The 13,767-nt window shown below is 46.6% G+C and overlaps 1 protein-coding gene across 2 annotated transcripts in view; it reads left to right on the forward strand.

The window, feature by feature from the left end:
• The first annotated feature begins 3,438 nt into the window (after nt 1-3,438).
• The window catches only part of CHORDC1 (cysteine and histidine rich domain containing 1), a 99,455-nt gene continuing 89,126 nt past the window's right edge, over nt 3,439-13,767 (forward strand). Inside the window, exons 1-4 of one of the 2 annotated variants that reach the window (XM_063951408.1) lie at nt 3,439-3,699; nt 4,951-5,000; nt 5,089-5,145; nt 5,874-6,031. In XM_063951408.1, the coding sequence (XP_063807478.1) occupies nt 3,636-3,699; nt 4,951-5,000; nt 5,089-5,145; nt 5,874-6,031 (329 nt within the window). In that variant the 5' untranslated portion in view covers nt 3,439-3,635. Of the gene's footprint in view, nt 3,700-3,751; nt 3,777-4,950; nt 5,001-5,088; nt 5,146-5,873; nt 6,032-13,767 lie in introns of those variants that run through there. The other variant, XM_063951409.1, reaches the window with a different exon arrangement.

Here is a 13,767-nt window from a genome sequence, read left to right on the forward strand (position 1 = left end):
GCACCCCTAGGCACAACAGCAATGGCCTAATTTTATTATTTTCATTTACTGGTTATAAGCTCTCATTTGATGATAGCTAATTAAAAATAATAAAAAGGCCACTATGATTTTTTTTTATTTTTAATTAAAGTATACTTACTAAGACAGCTTACAGGGGCAGTATGTGCATGTTCTACCAATTTACACTTCACTCAAGATGAGATATGGTACAGTAAAATGGAAATATTTAGCAATTACTGGTACATTTCTGACTGACAGTACCAACACAAGCATCCAAGTGTCAACCCCAAACAAGTGTTGCCCCTAGGCACGTGCCTCATGTGCATGTGCCCAACGGGAAATTAATCTAACAGAGGACTTCTGGGTTGACAACCAAACTCCACAAATTGGACAATTAAGTATATACTTAATTCTCATGGACTGTACTGAGCGCCAATAGCTGTATAATTTATTGGCTGTAAATTTACTAAGAATTGTATCCCACCTATGATTGCCCAAGATCATTCATGGGTGCAATCGATCGTACAGTATATGGGAGTATTTTTTATTTTGAAATTCGGTAATTTGCTGCGCACCCGTGTTTATAGGTGAATCGTGTTTTCCGATGGTGTTTGCAATTGTATTTCCATACCATGTTTTCAGTGTATTTTCATCAAACACTCCCGTGAATGGGTTTATTTTGTGTCCAGCCTCTGCTTTGCATATGTGCCCATGATCCGGAATTTGCGAGAGTGATGGGAAGCCATTTCAGAACAAGCGTGATTGGTAGAAAGTGTCCTATGTTGGAGTGTCATGCCCCAACCATATAAATATGCCCAAACCAAGTGTACCTTGGGGGTTTAGTTAGAGGAGTTGGTTGGAGGTGTGAGGGGAGCAGTCGGAGTGGTTTGAGTTGTTTAGCGATTTTCTGATTGCATTTTGTACTTGTACAGGTGCATACACGCGGTGCGATATCGCACGGAAACATAGTGCATATCGCACCGTGTGTATAGGCTTGCAATGCCGATGCTTGGTCATGTTGGATCGGCATCGTAAGAAAATATAGTGGGTGCAGGCAGGGCCGATACGGACTACATGCCCACGTGCACAATATAGTCAGTATCGGCCGCAACACCCCGTCGCACCTTGTGTAGGTACCTTGAGTTGTACTGTAATTCTTGTTGTGCTGTTCCTTATTAGTTTGTCTTCTTTTTCTGTGTCTGTGCCTATAAATTAAAGTTGTGTGTGAGTGTGTGTGATGGAAAGAGAAGAGTGTATTTGTCTTTATTTTTAAGTGTTAAGTGTTATTTGTATAACTGTCGGTGGCTGATGATAGTCAGCAAAAATGTTATTTATTAATTGTTTATTATTTATAATGGTTTTGATTGATTATTGTTAATTGTCTATTATTTTTATATGCTCAGGTAGGTATTTATTCTTTAAGAATATATACCTACTGTGGGTAAAAATGGCCTTGGCTGAAATAACAAACCGGAAAAAGGTGGTATTGAAGAATAGAACTTAATAATACAAACTTAAAGTATTCATAAATGTAAATAATGAAAGTACAGCTTTACAAGTGCGTTCACAGCTAACCAGGAAGTGCGGTGGAATGCAAGCCGGAATTTGGAACGTAAACAAGCACAGAAAAAGGCCACCTCACATGTGCAGACAATTAGAAATAGAAGAGGTTTGGACAGTAGTAGTATGCGTATGTGCGAACCGCAATCTTTTGAATAAGTATATTTCCTGTGAGCAGGAAATGACTGAGGAAGCCGCTGAGAATCATTGTAGGAGGAGAAATGCGTTTCCTAATCACCACCAGACCCAGCTGGTGTGTGGACACGTGCCTCTGAATCTCTGCAATACCCTAGGATCCGAGTGTACCAGTGAGTGGAGTGTAAAATACAGAGGAAGAACATGGTAAAATCACTATCATGGCCATGTCAATATGAATGTAAATTGAGGCATATATTGCACTTACTAACCACAGAGTTATGCTGGCTGCTATCTTTATGCATGTTCTTTAATAAGCCTGATAAGGTTTTTGTGGCTTTAGCAAATACTGTTGTGGTCCACGGTGGTTTCACTCACTTTTTCATGCACTCATCCCATGTTACATATTGTAGAAAATTTGCACACGCTCGCCATGAGTGCCGCAAATTGGCATTTGTAATTGGATCTGGCATTTATCAGGTGCATGCATTAGTGCGATGCATGAGAGTTTAATGATGCTAGATAGCTTATGCATTAAGGTCTTGCTTTTACGTATTTTAGAGAGATAATTAAGCCGTCCCCGCCAGGTCCACCAGAAGCCTCAAAAGCTTCTTTCCCCAAGCGGTCCGCCTGCTGAACTCCTGAACATTGACTGACTAGACGTACATGTAACTAACTTGTGTCACTACGGTATACCTATCTGTGTGACTTTACTTGCCCCCCCACCCCCACCCCCCCACGCTTATGTGTTACCTACTTGGCTGTTGTATAGCAAACAGAAGACAAATTCCTAGTGTACGCAAGTATACCTGGCCAATAAAGCCGATTCTGATAACACCTAGAACACCATTCTAACTATACGTTCTCTCCAAATATTTTAATGATTCCATTATAGCCTGGGCTATCTCCCTTTTAAACGCAACCAAAATGTAACTGAAGTATTTATTCCAATAATTCCTTTTTAGCATTTAAAAAAAAAAAATTAAGGTGGACTCAAATTACTGCAAAATCACTTTTTTCTGCTTTTTTTAGCATTATTAAATAACCCTATGCCCACTCTCAGCCTTCCATATGGTCCTGCTATCTGTGTTGTCACTTTACTAGGGTCCAGGGCGGTTTCACCCTCTTTTTCATGCAGTTCTCCCATGTCACATGCGCGTACTGCGAATTGCTATTTGTAAGTGGATCTGTTAGGTGCATGCATTAGCACAATGCACAAGTTTAATGATGCCTGTTAGCTTTTGCATATAGGGCGTGCTTTTACATACTTTATAAAAATAATCCACATTGCAAAATTCTGAGAACACTGTAATTTAATTTTACATTACAATAAAAGAAAATATGAGGACACTTTATAGAGCATCTAGATGTGGGATCACATATTATTCCTTATCTGAAATTGAGATTTATAAACTGCTGGAAACCCAATCTCTCTCTATATAACATAAATTATAATATGTATTGTGTGTTTGTGATATTTATGTGGCATGTTTTCTCGCACTGGAACACCACATACATTATACATAAATAAAAACTGCCCCACTGGCTGTATTTTTTAACAACATATTTCTCAACAGCAGCCCAGTTATTACCCCCCAATGACACAAGATGCCACCAATGAGTACACTACACTCTCTATATTATTATCGGTCGACAGCCGCGCGCTGCTCTTTATACCACGGAGGTATCACAAACTGCGCTGCCGCTGTGACGCGAACAAGAAGTATTCCTCCGCTGACGGTTTCTATGTACGTCAGTTCAGAGCGACTTTAGCGTCACGGACATGCGCACAAGGCTCCCGGCTGCGGCGCCGGACTGCGCATGCGCGGCAGTTCGAGATCCGTGTCCTACTTCTCCTGTTTCCGCAGGGCAGTAGCAGCCAGCAGTACTATCTGCAGCTCAGCAGTCACAGGCACCCGGCTCACCCGCTCCGTACTGCCATGTCCATGCTGTGCTACAACCGGGGCTGCGGCCAGCGTTATGAAACGGACTCCAACACCGAGGGTGAGACTGCCCGACTCCTGCCCTATCACCGGAGTTCCCCTACCCACTTCTTGCCTGTCAGCCTGTCATGTCAACGGGTTAGCACTCCCCTTTCCTGCCATGTCTGTCACCAGGGTTGACTCCCCATCTCCTTGGCACGCCAGCCAACTGCCCCCCCTTCCTCCCCTGCCAGCCAGCAGGCCCCCCTACCTCCTGCCAGCTAGCTACCCCCCCCTTCCTCCCCTGCCAGCCAGCTGCCCCATCTTCCTGCCTTGCCAGCCCGCCGCTCCCCCTCTTCCTGTCTTGCCAGCCCACCGCTCTTCCAGCCCTGCCAGCCTGCTGCACCGTCCTCTTCCTGCCCTGCCAGCCTGCTGCACCGTCCTCTTCCTGCCCTGCCAGCCCGCCGCTCTCCCTCTTCCTCTCCTGCCAGCCTGCCGTGCCACCTCTTTCTGCCCTACCTAGCCCACCGTGCCCCCACTTCCTAGCCCGTCGTGCCCCCTCTTCCTGACCCGAATATTTAGCTTCGCTACCAATACATTTAATACTGTATATTATTATTATTATTATTATTATTATTATTATACATGTGTGTCCAAGACATCTTGGATATGAGTCTATTTACATAATTATATAAAAGTGACATTTTATCTGAAGTTTGTACACCATCATACTGTAGGAGACAGTTTCCTTTTCAGAATCTCTCTGTGTTACAGTGTGTGTTATCTCTGTTACAAGATATCGGACTAACAACAACTCTTATCAGAATGCATGTTCTGACAATATTATGCATTAACACACTTTTACATCCAATATTTCCCCGGTATATTAGAACCAGAATATCATTGGGCATCGACCAGCTTTCCCCTTCTAATCTTTAGCATTAAAGGTCTGCTGATTTGAGAGATTTACTTAGATTTACTATCCACACCTGATGGTCTAATACCATCTCCTCCCCTGTCCCCAGATTTGATACAGTATGTTATCTATGTCTGGTTTTGGAGAGAGTACCTATGAGAACCACTACTAATACTGTAGGTATTCTCAAGCTCCCCCCCCCCCCCCCCAGCAAAAAAGAGAATACTTTCTCTTCTCCTTTGTACTCTCTATCTTATTACTGGGGACAGGATTCTACAGTAGACGGGAACCAGGGAAGAAATGCACTTGTTACTGTTAATAGAAATTTATTCTGTTACTCTGTCTCCTGATAGTTTTTTCAAGTACAATATATATTTAAATGAAGCGCTGTATGTAACTGATTACTGTGTGCTTTAGGGTCGTGTACCTATCACCCCGGGGTTCCAGTCTTTCATGATGCTTTAAAGGTACGTGTGACCGTGTTATCACTGAGCTTCCGTGGGATCTCCATAGAATGTGACTGTGTCCTGACTGGTCTCTCCTCTACATTTATAGGGCTGGTCGTGCTGTAAGCGGCGAACAACGGATTTCTCTGACTTTCTTAGCATTGCAGTAAGTGTTGTGCTTTTGATTCTTTACAAGCGCAGGTATCCATGTGTTACTGTATAATTACGTCAATGCAGAATTGTTGGCAGTTTCATTGTTAATTGTCTTTTCAGCCATCAAGGAGTCATTGAACTTCCTTTTATTTGGAATCAGTACTGACTTTACTGGTTTTATGTGGTGAAGGCTGGAAGAGGGTTCTCAATACAGAAGCCGAATGTGGTGGAACAATCTTTATAAAAATACCCAAAGGGTTGAAATTGATTTGTGGCCGGTGTGCGTTTCATAACTCATCTGGCAATCAAAGAACTGTGATGTTGTGTTTGATAAGGCAACATCATTTTTTAGTGGAATTTTCCTTTTGGTAATGATGCTTTTCGGAGGTGAAATGTGCCAGTCTATGAGGATCATCTCATGAAAGATCTTCTTGCATTGGTTTAACACAGTGGTTCTCAAACTCGGTCCTCAGGACCCCACACGGTTCATGTTTTCCATGTCACCCGGCAGGAGCACTGTGTATCACCAATTGTCACATTTTACCTGTGGTAACCGATACACAGGTCTATTTACTAAACCTTGGATGGAGATAATGTATCAACCAACCAGCTCCTTACTGCCATTTTTCAAACCCAGCCTGTGACATGACAGGAGCTGATTGGCTGCTACTTATTCTCCCTCCACTTTATCTCCAGGCTTAGTAAACAGACCCCTTTTATTTCTTACATTCTGTTTTATAGGGCTGCACAAAAGGGTTACATAGTAATGAAAAACCTCCGGAACCTGTGAAGCCCGAGGTGAAGACCACATCGGACAGGAAAGAGGTGGACTTAAAGCCAAAATTCAGTGAACACATTATTCAGGCACCAAAACCTGTAGAATCCATAAAGAGGCCCAGGTGAGCAGGGAGAAGGCTTTGGACACAGTGAAGTGGTGACAAAATGAAGTGGTCGCACAATGGGCCTGCTTCATAGGGCTGTATCTTATTAGCAGCAGTACTTTACTACTGCTAATAGGATTGCCAGGGGCTATCCTATTAGCCGCGGTGCCGGCTCTGTTACCGCACGATGCTGGCACTTATCAAGGATTATGCTTTGGGTGGCCGGGGCATAATCCCTGATAAGCAGCCGCCAGAGCCGCGGTAACACATGGGATCAGGGGCTTATCCCCGATCCCTTTTATTTTCCTGAGATCGCTGGTCCAATTTCGTCCGATAAAACCTCTAATTGGATACCGCGATAATGACCATCTGAAATCACATCGGGTGGTAATAGAATACCGCCCATACTAGTTTGCAGACGCTATGGTGCAGCGACGGGGCACCAGTTTTATAGACATGCCTTGGCTAGGGTCTTCCAACATAGATTTCCTGGCAGAGTGAAAACACCGGCCATCCTGTGGAACCTGAGGGTTACTCAGATGGCCGATGTTTTCCCATGTTGATCCGATTCTGCTTCCTTGGACCCAGCAGTGAATCACAGAAGTTTGCAGGAGGTGTCTTATTAACAGGGCCGTCAGTAGGGCGGTGCGGCCGCACAGGGTGGTATGCCCTGGGGTCAGAACCTGCCCTGCTCTCCCGACTGCTGCTGCCTGCCCTCCTCCGTCTCCTGCGTTCTGCACTGTGGTATAAGCTGTGATGACCTCTCCCACAGTGCTGTGCGAGACGGCGGGGGAGTGCTGCATGGAGCATACGCAAAACGAATCCCAGCGCTTAGGTGTGCCCACTCACCTACCATCTGGGGCACTGGATAAGGACGGCCATGATAATTCAGGGAGATGGGGTGGGGGAAGTAGCACAGGGCGCATGGCTGCCCTGTTACGGAACTGTCTATTAACATAAGACGCCTCCTGCAGCAGTGGCATATTTACACACAGCAGCTGTATCCATAGATGCAGCTGCTGTCTGTACTGCGTCCATTGCTAAATCAGGCTTCATGTCAGAATTGCAGAGCATTTAAAAGTAAGTGGCACAGCCTGATGGCTATGTGACGATATTAATGCTGCATGTTCTTAAGTAGGAAAGCATTGGGGGTCATTCCGAGTTGTTCGCTAGCTAGCAGTTTTTCTCTAACGTCCTAAGTGGATGCTGGGGACTCCGTAAGGACCATGGGGATTAGCGGCTCTGCAGGAGACTGGAAACAACTAAAGAAAGCTTTAGGACTACCTGGTGTGCACTGGCTCCTCCCACTAAGACCCTCCTCCAGACCTCAGTTAGATTCTTGTGCCCGGCTGAGCTGGATGCACACTAGGGGCTCTCCTGAGCTCCTAGAAAGAAAGTATATTTTAGGTTTTTTATTTTACCTTGAGATCTGCTGGCAACAGACTCACTGCAGCGAGGGACTAAGGGGAGAAGAAGCGAACCTACCTAACTGGTGGTAGCTTGGGCTTCTTAGGCTACTGGACACCATTAGCTCCAGAGGGATCGACCGCATGGAACCGGCCATTGATGTTCGGTCCCGGAGCCGCGCCGCCGGCCCCCTTACAGAGCCAGAAGCAAGAAGAGTCTGGAAAAATCGGCGGCAGAAGACATCAGTCTTCACCAAGGTAGCGCACAGCACTGCAGCTGTGCGCCATTGCTCCTCATACACACTTCACACTCCGGTCACTGAGGGTGCAGGGCGCTGGGGGGGGGCGCCCTGAGCAGCAATAAAAACACCTTGGCTGGCAAATATATCACAATATATAGCCCCAGAGGCTATATATGTGATAAATACCCCTGCCAGAATCCATAAAAAAGCGGGAGAAAAGTCATTGAAAAAGGGGCGGAGCTATCTCCCTCAGCACACTGGCGCCATTTTCTCTTCACAGTGCAGCTGGAAGACAGCTCCCCAGGCTCTCCCCTGTAGTTTTCAGACTCAAAGGGTTAAAAAGAGAGGGGGGGCACTAAATTTAGGCGCAATATTGTTTATACAAGCAGCTATTGGGGGGAAAATCACTCAGTTATAGTGTTAATCCCTGCATTATATAGCGCTCTGGTGTGTGCTGGCATACTCTCTCTCTGTCTCCCCAAAGGACTTTGTGGGGTCCTGTCCTCAGTCAGAGCATTCCCTGTGTGTGTGCTGTGTGTCGGTACGGCTGTGTCGACATGTGGGATGAGGAAGGTTACGTGGAGGTGGAGCAGAGGCCGATAAATGGGATGTCGCCCCCTGTGGGGCCGACACCAGAGTGGATGGATAGGTGGAAGGTATTAACCGACAATGTCAACTCCTTACATAGAAGGCTGGATGACGTAAAACAGCGGTGGGACAGCCGGCTTCTCAGCCCGCGCCTGCCCAGGCGTCTCAAAGGCCATCAGGGGCTCAAAAAAGCGCCCGTTACCTCAGATGGCAGACACAGATGTCGACACGGAGTCTGACTCCAGTGTCGACGAGGTTGAGACATATACACAATCCACTAAGAACATCCGTTACATGATCTCGGCAATGAAAAATGTGTTACGCATTTCTGACATGAACCCAAGTACCACATAAAAGGGGTTTTATTTTTGGGGAGAAAAAGCAGCCAGTGTTTTGTTCACCCATCAGATGAATGAATGAAGTGTGTAAAGTAGCGTGGGTTCCCCCGATAAGAAACTGGTAATTTCAAAAAAGTTACTGATGGCGTACCCTTTCCCGCCAGAGGATAGGTCACGTTGGGAGATATCCCTTAGGGTGGATAAGGCGCTCACACGTTTGTCAAAAAAGGTGGCACTGCCGTCTTAGGATACGGCCACCTTGAAGGAGCCTGCTGATAAAAAGCAGGAGGCTATCCTGAAGTCTGTAAATACACACTCAGGTTATATACTGAGACCTGCAATTGCCTCAGCATAAATAGTGCTGCTGCAGCGTGGTCTGATACCCAGTCAGATAATAATAAAACTCTAAGACAGGGATAATAGTTTGCTAACATAGAGCATATTAAAGACGTCGTCTTAGATATAAAGGATGCACAGAGGGATATTTGCCGGCTGGCATCCAGAATTAATGCAATGTCCATTCTGCCAGGAGGGTATTAGAAACCCGGCAGTGGACAGGTGATGCTGCCTATAAAAGGCACATGGAGATTCTGCCTTATAAGGGTGAGGAATGGTTTGGGGATGGTCTCTGGGACCTCGTATCCACAGCAACAGCTGGGAAGAAAAATTTTTACCTCAGGTTTCCTCACAGCCTAAGAAAGCACTGTATTTTCAGGTACAGTCCTTTCGGCTTCAGAAAAGCAAGCGGGTCAAAGGCGCTTCCTTTCTGCACAGAGACAAGGGAATAAGGAAAAAGCTGCACCAGCAGCCAGTTCCCAGGATTAAAAAATCTTCCCCCGAGTCCACCGCATGACGTTGGGGCTCCACAGGTGGAGACAGGTGCGGTAGGGGCGCGTCTCGGGAACTTCAGGGACCAGTGGGCTTGCCCACAGGTGGATTCCTAGGTTCTGCAAATAGTATCACAGGGATACAGGCTGGAGTTCGAGGCGACTCCCCCTCGCCGTTACCTCACATCAGCTTTGCCTGCTGCCCTCGGAGAAAGGTAGTACTGGCGGCAATTCACAAGCTGTACTTCCAGCAGGTGAAATCAAGGTACCCCTCCTTCAACAAGGCCGGGGTTACTATTCCAAAATGTTGTGGTACCGAAACCAGACGGTTCGGTGAGACCCATTCTAAAATTGAATGCCTTGAACACTTATATACGAAGGTTCAAGTTCAAAATGGAATCGCTCAGGGCGATTATTGCAAGCCTGGAGAATTTCATGGTATCACTGGACATCAAGGATGCTTACCTGCATGTCCCTATTTACCCTCTTCACCAGGAGTACCTCAAAATTGTGGTACAGGATTGTCATTACCAATTCCAGACGTTGCCGTTGGTCGGTCCCCGGCACAGAGGTATTTACCAAGGTAATGGCCGAAATAATTATCCCGTACTTGGACGATCTCCTTATAAAGGCGAGGTCCAGGGAGCAGTTGTTCGGCGGAGTAGCACTATCTCTGGAAGTGCTACAACAGCACGGCTGGATTCTGAATATTCCAAAGTCGCAGCTGGTTCCTACGACGCGTCTACTGTTCCTGGTGTGGTTCTGGACACAGAACAGGATAAAAAGGGTTTCTCCCGGAGGAAAAGTCCAAGGAGTTGTCGTCTCTAGACAGATACCTCCTAATACGTATACAGGTGTCGGTGCATCAATGCACGCGAGCCCTGGGAAGGATGGTAGCTTCTTACGAAGAAATTCCATTCGCCAGGTCCCATGCAAGGATTTTCCAGTGGGATCTGTTGGACAAGTGGTCCGGGTCGCATCTTCAAATGCATCGGCGGATAACCCTGTCTCCAAGGGCCAGGGTGTCGCTGTTGTGGTGGCTGCAGAGTGCTCATCTTCTAGGGGGCCGCAGATTCGGCATACAGGACTGGGTCCTGGTGACCACGGATGCCAGCCTTCAAGGCTGTCACACAGGGAAGAAACTTCCAAGGCTATGGAAAAGTCAGGAGACTTCCCTACACATAAATATTCTGGAACTAAGGGCCATTTACAATGCCCTAAGTCAGGCTAGACCCCTGCTTCAACACCGGCCGGTGCTGATCCAGTCAGACAACATCACGGCGGTCGCTCATGTAAACCGACAGGGCGGCACAAGAAGCAGGATGGCGATGGCAGAAGCCACAAGGATTCTCCGATGGGCGGAAAATCATGTGTTAGCACTGTCAGCAGTGTTCATTCCCGGAGTGGACAACTGAGAAGCAGACTTTCTCAGAAGACACGACCTCCACCCGGGAGAGTGGGGACTTCATCCAGAAGTTTTCCAAATGATTGTACACCATTGGGAAAGGCCACAGGTGGACATGATGGCGTCCCGCCTCAACAAAAAGCTACAAAGATATTGCGCCAGGTCAAGGGACCCTCAGGCGATAGCTGTGGACGCTCTGGTAACACCGTGGGTGTACCAGTCGGTGTATGTGTTCCCTTCTCTGCCTCTCTTACCCAGGGTAATGAGAATAATAAGAAGGAGAGGAGTAAGAACTATACTCATTGTTCAGGGTTGGCCAAGAAGAGCTTGGTAACCAGAACTCCAAGAAATGATCTCAGAGGACCCATGGCCTCTGCCGCTTAGACAGGACCTGCTGCAGCAGGGGGCCTGTCTGTTCCAAGACGTACCGCGGCTGCGTTTGACGGCATGGCGGTTAAACGGCGGATCCTGAAGGAAAAGGGCATTCCGGAGGAAGTTATCCCTACGCTATTTAAAGCTAGGAAAGAAGTGAACGCAAACCATTATCACCGCATATGGTGGAAATATGTTGCGTGCTGTGAGGCTAGGAAGGCCCCAAAGGAGAAATGTCAGCTAGGTCGATTTCTGCACTTCCTACAGTCAGAGGTGACTATGGGCCTAAAATTGGGTTCCATGAAGGTCCAGATTTCGGCTCTATCGATTTTCTCCCAAAAATAGAACTGGCTTCACTGCCTGAAGTTCGGACTTTTGTTAAGAGAGTGCTGCATAGTCAGCCCCCGTTTGTGCCTCCAGTGGCACCGTGGGATCTCAACGTAGTGTTGGATTTCCTGAAGTCGCATTGAGTTGAGCCACTTAAATCCGTGGAGCTACAATACCTCACGTGAAAAGTGGTCATGCTGTGGGCCTTGGCGTCGGCCAGGCGTGTATCAGAATTGGCGGTTTTGTCATGCAAAAGCCCTTATCTGTATTTTATATGGATAAGGCGGAATTGAGGACTCGTTCCCAATTCCTTCCTAAGGTGGTATCAGTTTTTCATGTGAACCAACCTATTGTGGTGCCTGCGGCTACTTGGGACTTGGAGGATTCCAAGTTTTCTGGACGTAGTCAGGGCCCTGAAAAATATGTTTCCAGGACGGCTGGAGTCAGAAAGACTGACTCGCTATTTATCCTGTATGCACCCAACAAGCTGGGTGCTCCTGCTTCTAAGCAGACTATTGCTCGCTGGATCTGTAGCACGATTCAACTTGCACATTCTGCGGCTGGACTGCCGCACCCTAAATCTGTAAAAGCCCATTCCACGAGGAAAGTGGGCTCTTCTTGGGCGGCTGCCTGAGGGGTCTCGGCTTTACAAATTTGCCGAGCTGTTACTTGGTCGGGGTCAAACACTCTTGCAAGAGTCTACAAGTTTGATACCCTGGCTGAGGAGGACCTAGAGTTTGCTCATTCGGTGCTGCAGAGTCATCCGCACTCTCCCGCCCGTTTGGGTGCTTTGGTATAATCCCCATGGTCCTTACGGAGTCCCCAGCATCCACTTAGGACGTTAGAGAAAATAAGATTTTACTCACCGGTAAATCTATTTCTCGTAGTCCGTAGTGGATGCTGGGCGCCCATCCCAAGTGCGGATTGTCTGCAATACTTGTATATAGTTATTGCCTAACTAAAGGGTTATTGTTGAGCCATCTGTTGAGAGGCTCAGTTGTTATCATACTGTTAACTGGGTATTGTATCACGAGTTATACGGTGTGATTGGTGTGGCTGGTATGAGTCTTACCCGGGATTCAAAATCCTTCCTATTTGTGTCAGCTCTTCCGGGCACAGTATCCTAACTGAGGTCTGGAGGAGGGTCTTAGTGGGAGGAGCCAGTGCACACCAGGTAGTCCTAAAGCTTTCTTTAGTTGTGCCCAGTCTCCTGCGGAGCCGCTAATCCCCATGGTCCTTACGGAGTCCCCAGCATCCACTACGGACTACGAGAAATAAATTTACCGGTGAGTAAAATCTTATTTTAGCAGTCGTGCAAACGCTATGCCACCGCCCACTGGTAGTGTATTTTAGCTTAGCAGAAGTGCGAACGGTTGTATCGCAGAGCGCCTGCAAACATTTTTTGTGTAGTTTAAGAGTAGCTCAAAACCTACTCAGCGCTTGCGATCACTTCAGACTATTCAGTTCCGGATTTGACGTCACACACCCGCCCAGCGTTCGCCCAGTCACGCCCGCGTTTTTCCGCACACTCCCTGAAAACGGTCAGTTGCCACCCAGAAACGCCCACTTCCTGTCAATCACTCTGCGGCAAGCAGTGCGACTGAAATGCATCGCTAGACCCTGTGCAAAACTACATTGTTCGTTGTGACCGTACGTTGCGCATTCGCATTGTGCCGCATACGCAGAACTGCCGTGTTTTTTTTAGCCTGATCGCTGAGAACAAATGCAGCTAGCGATCAACTCGGATTGACCCCCATTATTAAGACTCAGTCAGTGTTTAATACTCTATGAAGGTCAGTCACAATGGTCTCATAGGTCCAAATGTAAAACTGGATTCCTTAACTGATTCCAAGATTTTGGCGAGTTAGCAGTCCTGTTTAAAGCGGCAATGTTTATGAGCACAAAAAACTAACCTGATTTTTGCTTTAATAAACATTGCTGCTTTTACATTTGACCGCCAAAACCACAGATGTAATACGGTGCAGGATTCTGAAACATTTGTCATATAGCTTAGGTATAAAAACCATTCAGTGATTTCCATAGGACTTTAAAATGTCTTAAATTATTTGTTCCTTGCTTATGTTAGGTTTTATAGAGTGTTTTTACTCCATAAATCGATCTTCTATCCTATATTACAGCTTCATTAGGACCTTTTTGTGTTTTGAGAATTTTCTATGAGAGCCCTGCTGCATTGATGTTTTTGTGCAGCGGTCACCTGATAAATTAAATAAATATTTCTCCTTCGTCCT

Source organism: Pseudophryne corroboree, chromosome 2 (assembly GCF_028390025.1).
Source record: "Pseudophryne corroboree isolate aPseCor3 chromosome 2, aPseCor3.hap2, whole genome shotgun sequence".
Lineage (NCBI taxonomy): Eukaryota > Metazoa > Chordata > Amphibia > Anura > Myobatrachidae > Pseudophryne > Pseudophryne corroboree.